This window comes from Emys orbicularis, chromosome 10 (genome assembly GCF_028017835.1).
Source record: "Emys orbicularis isolate rEmyOrb1 chromosome 10, rEmyOrb1.hap1, whole genome shotgun sequence".
Classification (NCBI taxonomy): Eukaryota; Metazoa; Chordata; order Testudines; family Emydidae; genus Emys; species Emys orbicularis.
This window is the reverse complement of record NC_088692.1, coordinates 84,949,975-84,966,484: the sequence shown is the minus strand read 5'-3', so window position 1 is coordinate 84,966,484 and position 16,510 is coordinate 84,949,975. Positions and strand designations below refer to the sequence as shown.

The window sequence follows — 16,510 nt, the reverse complement described above, 5'->3', positions numbered from 1 at the left end:
TGGCAGAAGTTGAAGGGAATAGAAGAGGCTTATGTAGTGCCCTAAAGTCAACTGGCTTGAGATCTGTTTAATTATACCGTATTTTGAAACTTCCTGTTTTGGGGAGGAAATATAATTCACTGAGGGCCTGATGATGCATGGGGATAAGCATCCTTGTTTCCCACTGAAGTCAGCATTAGATGGGAGTGATTTTCACCATGCAGAACTAGGTCTTAAATGCATTTGTGTTTTTACCGGGATGTGGTAAGAATATGCCCCAAATATGCTAGTGTAGGTTAGGGCTCTGGCTAATAGGTACTTACTAATGTAAAAAAAAATTTTGTGACTCTAGTAATAAATTTACACAGATTTTTGTATATACACAACACAAATGCTTTCCTGTTAAATTTGATTGAAGGAAAATATTCTTTGCTAATTTACAGTGCATTATACTTCCTGAGACTAGCCTTGTATCATAGGGTTTCATGTTTCTCTAGAACACCAGTTCTCAATTGTTTCCATACTGTGACCCCCAAATGCTCCCAACTGTCTAGTAATAGGGAAAGAACAGGTGGTTGCAACTCCCTGACACCTGTTCAGAACCCCCAGGCTGAAAAACCTTTGCTCTAGAACTTGATGTATTTTGAGGTTGTAGCTAGAAATAAAAATGGTTAGTCTCATATATCTTAAAAACTTAGAGTGAGATCCTCAGCTAGTGTAGCATGACTTTATTGAAGTCAATGGAGCTATTCCCATTTATATCCCCTGAAAAGCTCTCTGGCTTTTAATTACCATTAAAGTTTATATAAAGTTAATATAATTACCATTAAAGTTTTTTCCCTATATATTTTTTTAAACTCATTGTTAAATCTTACTAGAAGACTAACTTTTATTCAAAGACTTATTACCTTTATTCATCACATTCAGGTTTGTTTTTTTTCTTTGTGGATCTGAAATTTAATTTTTTCATTGATATTTGTGATAAAAATAGTATAATATTTATAGATGAAAAAGTACTTAAGCCTGTAGGTATGGAAAAAGAAATTAATAAGATTGTTTACTGTGTAGTACCTAGAGAATCAAGTAATTCATAATATTGTGCTTAGCCATGTGATTCCTGTTAGTTCTTTGGAATTGTGCTGTTAACCTGACAATCATACGCTAAGCCTGACATTTTGAAACTTCTTCTAGATCTCCTGATGTGAATTTGTACTTTTATATAATTAATGGGTTAGTGTGAAATCTGTTCATATACACACACACACACTCACACACTTCTAACATAGGATTTGTTCTGTAACTGCCTTTTTAACAATTGCTTTAATAGGTTTAATATGCAGATATCCTGAAGAAGACTACGAGTCATTCCCATTACCAGAATCAGTGCCTCTTTTTTGTCTACCCATGGGTGCAACTATTGAGTGTTGGCCATCTAACAGTAAATACCCCCTTCCAGTTTTTTCTACATTTGTACTAACTGGAGCTTCGGCTGAAAAGGTATTGAAAAAAATTAACAAATATTAAATTTTGTGGATTTTTTTTTTTATAACCTTGAATAGTTAATGTTCAGAAAAGTAACTGATTATAAGCACAAGAAAACTACATCAGTAAAACATTTTGTTACACAATTTGACATTTGTTAGAGCGATAATAAAAGACATTCACCCAGATAACTAAAAAAAACGTGAATCCTGTTCTTTAAGAGCTTGACTGAAAGACTATTAAAGACAACAGTGGGTCTTTCTGTTGACTTCAATGGGTTGTGGATCAGCCCCTAAAACAAAATTCCCTTCCTCCCCCTTTTTCAATTACATTAGTGTGTGAAAACAGAAATCTAAAAGAGAGTAAAGTAAATTTGCATGGATGCAGCCAGGATTTTCATATTGTATGTGTCACATAATATAAGATGGATTTCAGGAGGGCTTTATTGAAGTTGCTTATAGAGCAGCCCAAAAGGTAGCTTAAATGGCAGTGACAGAGACAGCTGTACTCTGTATCATCATTTCCTTGTCTACCCTAAGAACAGTTTTTAACTTTGCCTTTTCATATATGGCTTTATATTTGTTTTTTTAAATTCATTTAAAGGGGTCTGGTTTATATGTGATCATAAGAATATTTTTAAAGAAATTTCAGAAGATACATATGTCCAATTTATCACACTATAGAATACTCTTGATTTGCTTGCAACTTTAGGGTATGTTGGCTTGCTTTAAAGATTTAGGCAGATGTACGTAGCTGTAATCAAATATATTATTTTTTGCAGGTATATGGTGCTGCTATTCAATTCTATGAACCATATCCTGAGGAGAATCTCACAGAAAAACAGAAATTTCAGTTAGGGTTAGCAACTACTGGAGATGGAAAGTCAGATAACTCCAAAACAGTTCAGACTAACAAATGCATTTGTCTGCTCTCTCACTGGCCTTTTTTTGATGCTTTCAAGAAGTTTCTTACCTTTCTTTATCGTTATTCCATCTCTGGTCCTCATGTCCTCCCTATTGAGAAGTAAGTTATTTCACAGAAGAATTCTTGCTGATAATTCAAGTTGTTATGAATTTTCCATGTTTCTTCGATAATTGATTAGACTTTTTGTTATATTAAAGTATTTTGTGTTTAATTCTCAATTCTGCTATTATGGTGAATCAAATGCTCATTTTTCCCATGGATAAACGTATCTCTTTGATGTACTCTTTCTTTAAAAACCTCTTTTTGTTTTTAAAATGTATTTTATCTCCTATCTACGTACCACTTAAGCCATTCATTTCTTTTTAAGATTGTCTAAGTGGCTCCAGGATCTTTAAACATTTTGTTTAGGAGAACAAAGATTATAAATCCTTTGTGCTATTGTCAGATACAATTGGTCAAAAAGATTATAAAAATGCTTATTCACATGTGCATGTTTAGGAGGATAAAGGAGTTAGTTTTATAATATCTTTGGCCCTTTGGAGTGAATAATCTGTCAAACTCAATTCTAACACAAGTGAGAATAATCCTTAGCTGTTTAAAGTGTGACTCCCTATACCTAATAATAGTAATATCTATAATCTGAATGAAGATTAAGCCTTGATCTACACTTAAGTTATGTTACTGTAGCCGCATTGGTAATTGGTGTGAAAAAAACCACCCCTGACTGACATAACGGTTCTGACAATCTCCAGTGTAGACATGTCTATGTCGATGGCAGGAGGGCTCCTTTTGATGTAGCTAATATCTTTTGGGGAGGTGATGTTCCTACACCGACAGAAAAACTCCTGTCAGTGCAGGCTGCATCGCAGTAGGGAGCTATGCCAGCATGGCTATGCTGACATAGCCATCATAGGCTAACATGGGCTCTATAGTGTAGGCATACCCGAAGGAGACACTTTTAGGCTAGGCAAAGTTTACAGCACAACAGAAAATATCGAAGCTGAGACCTTCTTTGTTCTTTTAAATGGAGTATAGCTGTAGCCATGTGAGCCCTAAGATATTAGACAGACAAGGTGGGTGAGGTAATCTTTTATTGGACCAAGCTTTCAAGAACTTCTCTCTCACCAAGAGAAGTAGGTCCAATAAAAGATATTGCCTCACCTGCCTTGTCTCTCAGATTTTTTAAAGGTATTTAGACACTGTTCCTCTCAGCATTGCAACATCCAACTGACTTAAGTTCTTAAGTTCTATTTTCAAAAGTGACTTAGGCACTCAAGTCTCTTCAGCTCCTAACTGCGTAAGTCGGTTTTGAAAATAGAACTTATGAGCCCCTCAGTCAGTTGGGTGTTGCAATGCTGAGCAGACCAATGCAGATATCTTTAAAATCTGTGCCTGTGCCTGTATATGCACCATTTTTTTTCTCAATTAAACTTCAATGTAATTTTATAAAATTCTTAATGTAAATATATTTCTCACAGTTTAGGGTAACTGCACTTGTATTCCCCCTCCGTGGTTCCTTGAGGGCACCCACTTGGGTGGTTTCTGTCTTGGGTGGAGACCCATGTCTCTCTCCTTCCTGGCTGGGGCTTTTAAGGATGCACAGCTCCATGTCTACACTGTGATATCCCCAGCAAGCCAGTTTACCTATAGGCCAGTACCTGTGCTTCGCTTTCTCTAAGAGAGCTATTAACAGTTTTGCCAACTCTTACAAGTTACCACACAGCTCTTTCTAAGCAAATACATTTATTCTTAAAGTAAAATAATTACAGAGAAAACATAAGAACAAACAGATTTAAATACACACTAAACCTAACAGGAGTCACCCATCAGTCTTATTGGGCCCTAGTAGCTAAAGTATTTCCAACTGTTCTGCAAAGGTCGGGCCCCCTCTTGGACAGAAGGTCCTGTCTGTTTGCTGAATCAGAGAGAAAGCCCTGTGGCAGTTTAAATGCAGCCTTTTTATGCCAAAATCCATTTCTTTGTGTTAGCCTCTGAGAATAACACCGATGAAGTTCTCCCATTGCTAATAATAATAGGAAATCTCAGTACAGTATATGCTTTAGTTTCATGTGCAATATGGAGACAAATGACTCTGAAAATTCCAAGTATTTTTGTGAAATACATAAAACTCTTACAAGCTCTCTCAGAATTTTCTATTTCCATTTTGAACAATTTCCAGGATTGCAAAGTTTAAAAAAAATTTACAGTTTAAAAAAATTAATAGATTTATAGTCATGCATTTGACACGACAATGTCCTACTTTTTTTTTCTGACACTGATCTTTAGGTACAGTTTGTGTCTGAAAGCTTGAAAATAAGCAGAAGTTCATTAACCTCATGGTTTTACCTAACGTTATTGTGCAAGAATCATTTGCAAATGGTTTTAACAAAGTAAACAGACTAAAACTATGACACTGAAATCTAGCTAGTCTCTAGGGTTGCCAATTTTGGTTGGACGTATTCCTGGAGGTTTCATCACATGACCTCTTTAATTAAAGATTAATCTTAATTCCTGGAGATTCGAGGACAGTCCTGGAAGGTTGGCAACTCTACGATAGTCTCTGAAAAGCGACAGTATAAAAATGACAATATAGATTTCAAGATCAAATATTTTTAGTTTACAAATGGAAAGATTTTTGTAACTGCCAGCTTGCAAACTCAATCCTGGAGTCTGAAAGATGCCCTGAGTTGCTGTCATCTTGCACACTAACATCAGCAATATAGGTTCTGAAAGCCAAATTACACCCTCTGTAATGCTTGTGTAATCCCATTGCCTTCAGTGGGCTTGCACAAGTGTAAGAGAGTGGTTCTTTGGTTGGAATTTTATAACCAGGTGAATTGATTCACAAGAAGGAATTAATACAAGAGTTTTCATTGCATAAAAGTGTTCAAATACCTCAATGATCAGAATATAAGAACCTAAATTGAATCTACTTCACTCTCTTGGCTGTTGGCTCTGTAGTACTAACGAGTAATAAATATCAACAATTTATGTTCGTCATTCAAATAAGCAAATATGACTGAATATATTCAGGGAGCCAATGTACTGAGCAAGATTGTGCCATTTTATATGGCCACTTTTCATGTTGCCTGCAATAAGCGCTTGAAGTGATGTACAGCATTTCACAAAGAGTTTTCAAATAGTGATTTCTATTATGTTTAAAGTTAGTATTTTCTTTTTCTTCAGACATATTTCACATTTTATGCACAAAGTTCCTTTTCCATCCCCTCAGAGGCCAAGAATTTTAGTTCAGGTAAGTTTAAAATCTTTCTTGCCTGTCTACAGTATCGGTCATTTTATACGGCTGCTTGTATGTGAAAATATAGTACAGTTTTCTTTAAATATTCATATAAAAAAGAAGAAACATCTACAGCCAAATTCACAAATATTTCACACTTAGAAATAATTGATGTTGCATATTTCCAGTTTAATTTAGGACTATAATAAAATATTTTCTTAGACATTATATTTCATGAGTCATATTTGATTTTGTACTTTAATAAAACAAAAAAACCCTATGTGCTAGTTAAGGGATAAATTGCAGAAAGCCAGGACAGCTATGCGAGTCTCTCATAGTTCTTGAAATATTTTCTTCTTTTTATTTTATTCAGCTTAAACAAAAGTGAGATCTGTAGGCTAGACCTCTGGAGTATGTTCTTCATGACTACTTTTTTTCAAAGGGCCTTATTCTGTCCCCTGCTTGTGTATGGTTCCCACTGATGCATACAAGAGTTATGCACATTCAAGAGGCACAATTTATGAAACTTACGACTAAGGCTACATTTTAGTCATGGATATTTTTAGTAAAAGTCATGGTCAGGTCACGGGCAGTAAACAAAAATTCATGGCCCGTGACCTGTCCATAACTTTTACTATATACCACTGACTAAAACTTGGGGGGTAGGGCTCCGTGGGTGCTGGGAGGGGGGCGGGTCTGGGGCAGACTCCTTACCTGGCTCCTGGGAAGCGGCGACCTCCAGCTCCTAGCTCCATGTGCTGCCTCCCCTCCACCCCAAGCTCCGTCAGCACCATCAAAGGGAAAGCTTGAATCTGAAGTTGGCGTCTCAGGTTGGCACCTAGGTTACCAAACCCTGGAGCTGTACTATTCCACTTCTAGGTGTTTCTATCCAGGGTTACCTTGAGATCCTGCAGCTGGAATCAGGTCAGGCAGGTGGCCAGGGAGTCCCTTGGACCCGACACCTATCCAGTGGCCTTTTGGAAGCTATGGGGATTCCTCTTAGTTTCCAGGTCCTACACAAGTTATTCCTGCTCTGTGTCCTAGGGGAGACATGGGGACTATACTCACCAGGTGCCATCTGTTTGTGAGTCCGGTACTGGGCCTGGCACTGAGCAGGAAGAAGTGGTTCAGGAGGGGCCTGCTGAACACCTAACGGAGGAAGGACAGCTTCAAACTGTGCTGACTTCATTGTCTTCCTCCCCTGTTGAGGCAGTTTCCTTGGGAGGCATCTCACCCCCTCCAGCTGATTGTGGAGCACAACAAGAGCTATTGAAGAGGGTTGCCTCAGGTTTTGGGGATCCAGATGGAGGTGGTTATGGAGTCTTCCCATTGCCTCATTGACATTTTGGCTACTACCAGGCCATTGCGGGTGACCTTACCAATTAATAAGGCAATTTTGGAGCCTGTTAAGTCAATATGGCAGACTCTTTCGTCCCTTTCTCCCACCTCAAGAAGAGCCGAAGGTAAATATTATGTTCCTTCCCAGGTTTTTTCTCCATGAGGTCTTGAGGACTCCTGTTTTTTCCACCAATTTCCTTGGTCCTCAGGATAATGTCAAGGATTCAGGAGAGACAAAGCTACGGTCATCATAAAGTCCCTTGCTGGCTGAGCAATTTTATCTGTTGGTCCGGCTGCAGCTCTCCACGTGACCTCCCCTTCACCTCCTGGCCTGCCCAGACATAATATCTCAGAATCAAATTCTGATCTCCTCATACAAAGCAGAAAATCCTCCACTAGGAAGACTTATGCTTAAAGTAGAAGAGATTTTTTCCCTTTGGGCATTTATCGAGGGAGGGAGTGAGTGTTTTGGTGTCCATGCCCAGCAGTACCGCCTAGCAGTGAGAGTCTGTGTCCGTGTCATCCAGTGGCGAGGGTCAATGGCCAGGGCTAGGGGAACCCGGACCCTCCCTGCTCCACTGGGTTCTCACCCAGGGCCCAACGAAACAATAATTCAAAATGTGTGGCGTAGGGGGTGGGCACCCTTATGCTTGCTCCCTGGGCTATTTCCTACTCTGGCTTTGGTTCCTCCGCTGGTGCCATTGGTTTACTGCTGAGTTCCCTCCAAGTGTCCTCTCTGGTCGTGATCTGGAGGGTCTTCCTCTCTCAGTTGGGGTTCGTCATTGCCATCCTCCATGGTTGAAGGGCCTGTGGTGGCTTGGCAGTGGGGCCTGGCCCCTGCCATGTGGGGCCCCAGCAGCTTCTCGGCAGGAGCCTACACCACACAACTGCTCTCCTTCTCGGTCCACCTAAACTGAGCTGAGCTGCTCTCCTTTGAGCTCAACCTCCATTGTGTGCATGCGCAGCAGGGGCGGCAGGGTGTGGCTTTCTGGGCCCAGAGCTGCTCCTTAACCCATCCCTCACCAGAGTGGGGCTTGTACATCCCATCACAGCAGCTCAGAATGATCTGGATCCAAGTGAAAGCACTGCTATCAAAGATCCTGGATTATGTGCTACTCCTGAAACAAGCAGGCCTGGCATTCAATTATCTCAGGATCCACCTTACAGCAATATCAACATGGTATGCACTCATGTGTTCTCACTCAGTCTTTTCACACCCAGCGGTTAACAAAATTCCTTAAGGGCTGCCTCCATATTTTAATTTCCAGTCAGAGACTTGGCTCCCTCATAAGACCTTAATATTGTCCTTCTGAAGCTCAGAGAGCTTCCATTTGGGCCACTGTCCTATTGTTTCATATACCACCATACTATCAAGGTGGTCTTGTGGCCATCACCTTAGCTCAGTCAGTGAGCTCCAGACTTTCATGGCAGAACTGTCTTATACATCCTTCCAGAGAGACAGTGGTGTTGAGACCACACCCCAGTTTTGTCTCCAAAGTGGTCTTGGATTTTTACCTGAACCAGGTGACTTCCTTGCTAACCTTCTTCTCACACTTGATGCCGGGAATGAAGAAACTGCATAACTTGGATGTATCCAGATCTTTGGTGTATTACCTTAAATGGACCAAGTTTTTCCATTAGTCTCTCTGCTCTTTGTTACCATTTCTGGTCCATTTAAAAGCCAACTCATCTCTTTACAAAGAATTTCCAAATGGATCACACAGTACATTTCCACCTGCTACCAGCTGGGTGGCAAGCTTCTCCCTTCGAATATCAAGATACATAGTACCACAGCACAATCAGCATCTACCGCCTGCCTCAAAAACATTCAGATCTCTGAGATCTGCAGGGCTGCCATGTGGAGTAAACCACTGGCTTGTGTGAAAGCCCGTGCCCTTGACATGGGATGCCAAGTTTGGGAGAGCAGTACTTCAATCATTGTTTGACAGATTCAGCTGATATTCCTCATTCCCACCATCCAGAGAGGATATTGCTTACCTGTCACCTACAGTGGGATCCACATTGACACCTACTCGAAAAAGGAAAAATAGTTATTTGCCCTACAGTAACTGTGGTTCTTTGATATGTAGTCAGTGTGGATCTTGTGACCTGCCCCTCCTTTCCACTTTAGGAGTCCTTAGTTAGTCTTTGATTTGTGAAGGAACTGAGGCAAGGTCGCAGCCACTCTGCCCTTTATACTCTTGCATGAGGAGGCATAGAGCATGTGCCTGGCCCCAATGGACTGTGCTACACAAAACAAATTCTGATTTTGTTTGCATGTGCACCTACAGTAGGATCCACGGTGACTACAACATCGCGAAGATCTGCAGTTACTGTAGGTAAGTAATTGTTCTTTTCTGGCAGTGTAGTTCCTGAGTTTGATTACTGAAAGATACCCTATATATAAAATACGAAGTGTAATATAATAATGAAAATAATCTTCCTGTCTTCATTTTGAGTACATGTATGGTCTCTCTTGATGCCATTGTTGAAGTCTTTGAAAAGAAGATAAATGTATTAATAAATTCTTGGGCCAGATCCTCAGCTGGTGTAATCTGTCTTAGTTCCAATAAAATAAATGGAATTGAACTGATTTACACTAGCTGAGGATCTGGTTCTCTTTTCTTATAGAGAAGATGATACTTTGAAAAAAATCTTGTAGTATCTGAGCTGTGGCTCCTCACTTATCCCAGAATATTAATTAATTGGAGCGTTAATAAACTTTCATTGAGTCGTTATGCAATGTTTTAATCCCTTTTTTAAGATAGGTAATGTGATGGATCAGCTTTCTGTTTAAGTGCAGGAGGAAGAGAAAGTGTCACCTATGACTTATCTATAAATAAAATATAATGAATGATGATATTGCATGTTATTGCTTCATTATTTTACATATGCCTGAGCTACATAATGTTTAATATAGACTTTTTTTAAACTGTTCAAATTATAATTGACTGTTGTACAATTTCTGTAAAATATTGTTAAGGTCCAAAATAAAAAGTATATATGATTTTTTTTTTTATAGCTATCGCCACATGATAACCTGATTCTTAGTCAGCCAGTGTCATCACCTCTACCACTGAGGCAAGTAGAACAACAGCTCTGTTTAATTGTGAAACATACCTTGATCCATTAGTGACATGAAGCTTTAAAGCTTCGAAATATGAAGTAATTTTAACAGTCTACTAAATTTTGTAATTGATGTATCTGGCAGTGATTTGATTTTTTTTTTCTTTAACCAATTGGCTGTTTTATAAAGGCATGAATCTTAAGTCTTCATATTTTATAACTGTATCTGAAGTATTGTAAGTCCCTCTTGCAACAATAACAAAAAGGTGTATATATATTTTGGTACTTCATATTTAATCCTTCTCTCAAGATAGTTTGCCTTATTTTTTTAAAATCTCACTTGCTACTGCAGAAACCTCATAGTCCATACAGCGTATGAAAATCATATGTTTTTTATATATATGGATAAAGTTCTTAAATGGGCTTAATATCAGGCATAAGTTCCTGATTTAGTCAAAAAGTAGGCAGCCAATAAGTCTGAAAAGAACACAGAAGGTTAACTTTTTTGCACATTGAATTTTCTGTTCTGTTCTTGTTTGGTTTCTCTTTATAATATTTAATAGGACCAAAATTCAAAAGTCTTCCTATCTGATGTGTCCATTGCAATCCTAGATTTTCATTTTTGACCAATAATCTCTTAAACATTTTACCTACACAAAACTTGGTAGAGAGCTGGATTCTGAGTATTGTCTATGGGCTTTTGGTTTTATTTGGGCTTTTTTTTAATGTTGGATTTAGAATCATTTAGCTATTCCCCATGTTGCTGTAACAGAAAGTTTATATGCTGTGTACTCAAACCTGAATGGTTGGGAGCCATATAAACACAAGCCTGTTTGATAGGGAGTCAGACGCACCCAATACTTTTCTATCAGTAATTACTTTTCTGGCAGATTTTATCCTAAAATGAAGGTGGTTTTGTGCACAGTTGCTGACAAATGAAATATTCTCCATCTGCAGCTGCATTTTGTCCCCCCCCCCCCCACCTTTGTATCAAATATCTCCAACTACTAGTGTGGGAGGAATAATCTGGTGAAATGATGTGTACAGAAGGAGCAAAATGAAGTAGAGTTCAGGATGTAGAGAGAGATCTGTGTTATAGCTGCAGTAATGGTAAAGGTGTTTGCTTGTGTGTGGAGAAGTAGAGTGTATGTACTCTTAGGTAGCTTAACTTTTCACTTCCTTGCTTTTGTGGGTTTATGTCAAGTGTGTGTGTGTGTGTGTGTGTGTGTGTGTGTGTGTGTGTGAACCCTAACTGCTTCACAACAAAGTTATATGTATTTATTAATTCATATGTTTATTTTATGTAAAATATATATTTTTTTCTAAATATTCATTTAAACAAATATAGTCCATACTTTTTATATGACGAATAAAGATGCTGTTAATATTGAATGTTAACTCACATGAAGAATTCATTTTTGACTGGGGGAGATAAAGATGTATATTGTTGTATAGTCCATGAAGAGCAGTTAGCAATGTGAGAACTTTCTTTCTAGTAGCTATTATGTGAATGCTATTCTATGTGATTGTAGCACAAACCTGAGGAACTGAGCATTTCCCATTATATTGAAGGGAAAATCACTAGACCCTCTGGCATTTGTTAGAGAATTACAGAACAGTTTCATAAATGTCACTGTGTCTGGGTATTAAAGTTTTCTTTAATGTCTGGGAAATATCAACACACTAATTCAAAGTATTAGTCACACATTTTAAAGTACTCTGTAATCTGAAGACCTTGGTTAGATTCGTATTCAATTAAATAAGACTATATTGTATGTAAAGCAGCTTTTATTATTTCAGCTTTTTAGTGAAATAATTTTACATCCTTTGAGTATGTCAGTGTGGATCCCACTGTAGGTGTGCACGTGCCTCATGAGCATGAGATAAGAATCTTTTGAATAGCCCTGTGTGTCAGGGCCCACATTTGCCCTGTGCTTCATCATGTGCCCATGTCTGGGCATAAAAGGCAGTGCAGCCTTGACCCTCCTTCAGTTACCTCTTGGTGTCACTGGCAGAGATGGAATTTAGTGAATATTCAACTCGCTTGTCATTCATTCTGGCTAAGCTCTTCAGAAATCTTCCGCACTCTCATCTGTTTGCTCTAGGAAACAACAACAAACAAACGTGACCCATCAGGACTTATTCTTGGCAGTTAGACCACCTCCCCTGTAGGGTAATGGTCTTAAGACCTATCCTTTCTGTGATGGACTAACCCTGTTAACAGATGTACATATCAGATGTCTCTTCTGCTTGGGTGAGAGCCATATACCAGACAGATGCTTGGTATGCTAACACCTTCTTCCAAGATTCTCAAGTCATGCGAAGCTCAAATGAAGTGCTGCTTGCTAGAGCAGTCTATGAGAGGGTCTTTGGACCTTGAGGAGTCAGGTACCAGATCCAACCAGGTATTGGAGAAAATTACATCCATGAGTGCCCCCCTTCAGTAGACATGCAGTGCTCAAAGACAGCACTTTGCCTGTTGCCCCTGAACTCTGGCTAGGTCAGTGTACTCCCTGTCCAGACAGCACGTGAACAAGAGGTCACAGTCCCACCTCAAGTCCTGCAAAAGCTGAGATGGTGGCTAGATCCTGAGAAAGCATGAAAGGAGTTCCATTCTTGATTCCCTCTCTGAAAATGACTCGTCACAGACCCACCAGGAATGGCTTGGGGAGCCCACCTGAGCCATCTGCAGATGCAGAAGTCCTAGTCCTAGGACATCTTGAAACTCCATATAAGCCTTGCAGAGCTCAGGGTTATCAAGACTCTTGTATGGCATTCCTGCCTGTTCTATGGAACTCCAAGGTGCAGATCTCAATTGACAATACATCTGCAATGCACTACATAAGCAAGCAGATGCTCAGTCATCACTCATCTGCCATCAGCCTATGGATATGGGCTCATCACTCTGGCATAGCCCCATTGACTCGGAACCTTCCAGGAGTCACAAATCGCCTAGCAGACTTGAGCAGACATTCAGTCACCAACTATGAGTGGTCCCTGCCGAAGTCATCATAGAAGGATCTTTGATCAGTGGAGGGAGTCCTGCGAAAGGCCTTTACTCCACCAAAGACAACAGCAACTATTTGAACTTCTGCTCCAGAGGCGACATGAGTCTGAGTTTGTAGCCAGATGCCTTCCTGCTATAAGGGACTTAAGCCCTCCTTATATGCCTTTCCTCCCATCATCTAACCCCCAGGTTGATATTCAAGATCACACGGGACAAGGGCCGTGTTGATCCTCAGTGTTCCTTACTGGCCAATGCGGTTTTGGCTGTTGTACCTACTTCAGGTGTTTGTTCAGCCCCACCCTCCCATTCATCTCACAGCCTGCTCATACTCAAAAGCTCAGAATCATGTCAGATACTGCAGACAGACCCATAGTCATTGCATCTGGCTGCTTGGACTTTCATCAGTTAATCATTACCAAAAGAGACAGCTACTGACAAGCTCAGGAAATTCTCATACAAAACAGAAAGTTATAGAAACAGTTTTCCACATGGACAGCTCAGCACAATCCAAACCCAGCAGAAGCCCTGATACCAAAGACCCTTGTCTACATGCTACACTTGAGGGATGTTGCCTAACATTTAGCTATCTATTATTACTATCCAGTAATATTGGTGGGTCACACTCTGACACCGTTGTTTGGTCATCTCTCACCCAAAGATATCCAAGTCCCTTAATGGTCTTCTGCGTACCTACCCACCAGTTAGACATCTGACTCCTGCATGGGATCTCAACATCATCTTGTCCTTCCTACAGCTCATGGAGCCTCTTTTTGAACTGCTGTCAAATTGCCGTTTATACCATCTTATCCTGAAAGTAGTCTTTCTGGTTGCTATTGCCTCAGCCAGAAGGATCAGTGAACTCTATGCCCTCATGACCGTTCCTCCCTGTACCTCCTTTCACAGGGACATGATGGTGCTGTGACACCATCCCAAATTCATCCCTAAAGTGATTTCAGAATTCCACCTGAACCAGTTGATTGATCTGCTTATCTTCTTCTGTGTCAAGTGTGGTTACAAGAAGGAACAGAAGCTACACACACTGCATTTCCCCAGGCTCTACTCTATTACACTGACAGGACCAAGCCTTTCAGGCTGTTTCCTCATCTCTTTGTGGCCATTTCTAGTCTTGTAAAAGATCAAGTTATCTTGTCACAGAGAATCTCTAAGTGGATCATATGAAGTATTTTCACCTGTTATCAGACAGCTGGCAAATCTCTTCCTCCAAATGTCTAGGCGCATACCACCGGAACAGGCAGCAGGATCAGCCTGCTTCAGGAATGTACCAGTATCTGAGCCCTTGTCTACACTGGGGGGGGGATCAATCTGAGTAACGTTGCTGAAGTCGATGTACTTAAATCGAATTACCGTGGTGTCTTCACCGCAGTGAGTCGACTGCTGCCGCTCCCCCGTTGACTCTGCCTGTGCCTCTCACGGCGCCGGAGTACAGGAGTCGATGGGAGAGCACTCGGGTCGATTTATCGCGTCTAGACTAGACGCGATAAATGGGTAATGTAGACATACCCTGAGATCTGCAAGGCAGCAACAGGGAGTAACCCACTAACCGTAGTCAAACATTATGCCCTTGACTTAGCGGGTAGGACAGATGCCAAATTTGGGATTGGGATAGTGGTGCTTCAATCATTAGATTCAGCTGAAACTTCTCGTTGCCACCAACCAATGAGGATACTGCTTGCTAATCGCCTAGGCTGGGATGCAAACTGACATATTTGAAGAAAGGACAGTTACTAACCCAACAACTGTGGTTTTTCAAGATGTTGTAGTCAGTGCGGATCCCCTGACCAGTCCTTCATCCCCACTTTGTGGAGTCCTTAGCAGCAACAGCTTTGAATCATGAGGGAACTGAGAGGGGCGTTGTGGATGCCCCACCCTTTATGCCCTTCCATAGGAGCACAAGATGCATGTGTGGCCTTGACTGACACGAGTATTCAAAAGATTCCATTCTTCTCTGCTTGAAATGTATGTACCCTTACAGTGGGATCCACACTATGACTATAACATCTCAACCACAATTACTGTAGGATAAGTAGGTGTTTTTTCACTGGATAGTGAAACTAAATGAAATTGCCGAGTTTTTCTTATTAACAAGAATGCAAAAAATGGAAAACTAAGTTCGCAATGTGTTTACAACACCCCAGCTTAAATTCAGTTATGAATTCTTTGTATTTGTTCATATTTTCAGTGCAGTATATTATAATATTTTTCTGCCTAATTGTTTGATATTCACCAATGTTTTATTTTTTGTAACAGTGGTGGCAAGTTTTCTACACTGCTTCAGAACCTAGGGCCCGAGAATGCAGTAACTCTACTTGTATTTGCTGTAACAGAACATAAAATTCTCATCCATTCCCTACGACCGTCTGTCCTTACTAGTGTGACAGAGGCATTAGTCTCAGTAAGTAGCATTATCTCTTCCTAATCATATTTTTTAGTGAAAAAGAATATTGTTCAAATAAACCGTAAAACAAATATCTAGTACTACTTCTGGGTTTGAGTGTTATTTAGAAAATAGGGACCAGATTTCCCCTCTGAGATACCACAGAAGTAATTGAGGTTAAATGAGTTGAGGGTAGAATTTAACCCTATCTTTGGCTTTTGCTTATTGCAATATTGTGCCAGTCACTATCATATGTAGGCACTAAATGCACAAACTCTTTAATTTCCTAAATGTCCCCCCGGTAGACCTATATTCTTTGTTTCTACCCTCAGAGGGCTTGTAGATGTATATTATTTTTATGTCCTTCCTCTCACAGACCAGTATTAGTGCCTCTACTGAGAAATGGCTAGTATGCAGAAGATTTCTGTTTTTACAGATTAAGTAAACTAAAAATTAAGAAAAATTACATTGCCTTTTTAATTGACAGCAGCTATTTAATATTAGAGTTTACAATTTCAATCATATGCTGTTACTTTTCATGTTAAATGTTTTTATAATGTGGAAAATAGTCTGAGATTGTATCCTTCTATAAATGTTAGTTGAATATTATGTTTGTTTTTTAAAGATGATATTTCCTTTCCACTGGCCATGCCCATACATTCCTCTTTGCCCCTTGGCACTGGCAGATGTGTTAAGCGCACCATGTCCATTCATAGTAGGAATTGATTCAAGATACTTTGATCTGTATGATCCCCCACCAGATGTTAGCTGTGTTGACCTAGATACCAACACCATTTCTCAGTAAGTATTTATTACTGATTTTCTTGTATGGTTGTGATATTTGTTTTATTTCCTGTGGCAAAAACCTGAAAGATTCCATTTGAAGTTTGTTTTTTAGCCATTATGTTTCAATTGTGTAGCAGCATCTTAACACTATTTCTTCTATGATGGGTCTGCTTCTCTGGCCAGAAGCAACAGCTGATTGATATTTCTGTCCAATTCAGCAGAAAGGAGGCAGAGTCCTCATTTACCATCATCACTAGGCATCATCTATCTGTCTGTCTATATATAGCATAAGTAG

At 39.8% G+C, this 16,510-nt stretch overlaps 1 protein-coding gene across 1 annotated transcript in view; it reads left to right on the top strand.

Annotated features, from left to right (window-relative positions):
• The window catches only part of DENND4A (DENN domain containing 4A), a 69,931-nt gene that overhangs the window by 6,815 nt on the left and 46,606 nt on the right, over positions 1 to 16,510 (top strand). Inside the window, exons 4-9 of the mRNA XM_065412260.1 lie at positions 1,307 to 1,476; positions 2,243 to 2,484; positions 5,572 to 5,638; positions 9,984 to 10,042; positions 15,303 to 15,447; positions 16,055 to 16,230. Of these exons, the coding sequence (XP_065268332.1) occupies positions 1,307 to 1,476; positions 2,243 to 2,484; positions 5,572 to 5,638; positions 9,984 to 10,042; positions 15,303 to 15,447; positions 16,055 to 16,230 (859 nt within the window). The remainder of the gene's footprint in view (positions 1 to 1,306; positions 1,477 to 2,242; positions 2,485 to 5,571; positions 5,639 to 9,983; positions 10,043 to 15,302; positions 15,448 to 16,054; positions 16,231 to 16,510) is intronic.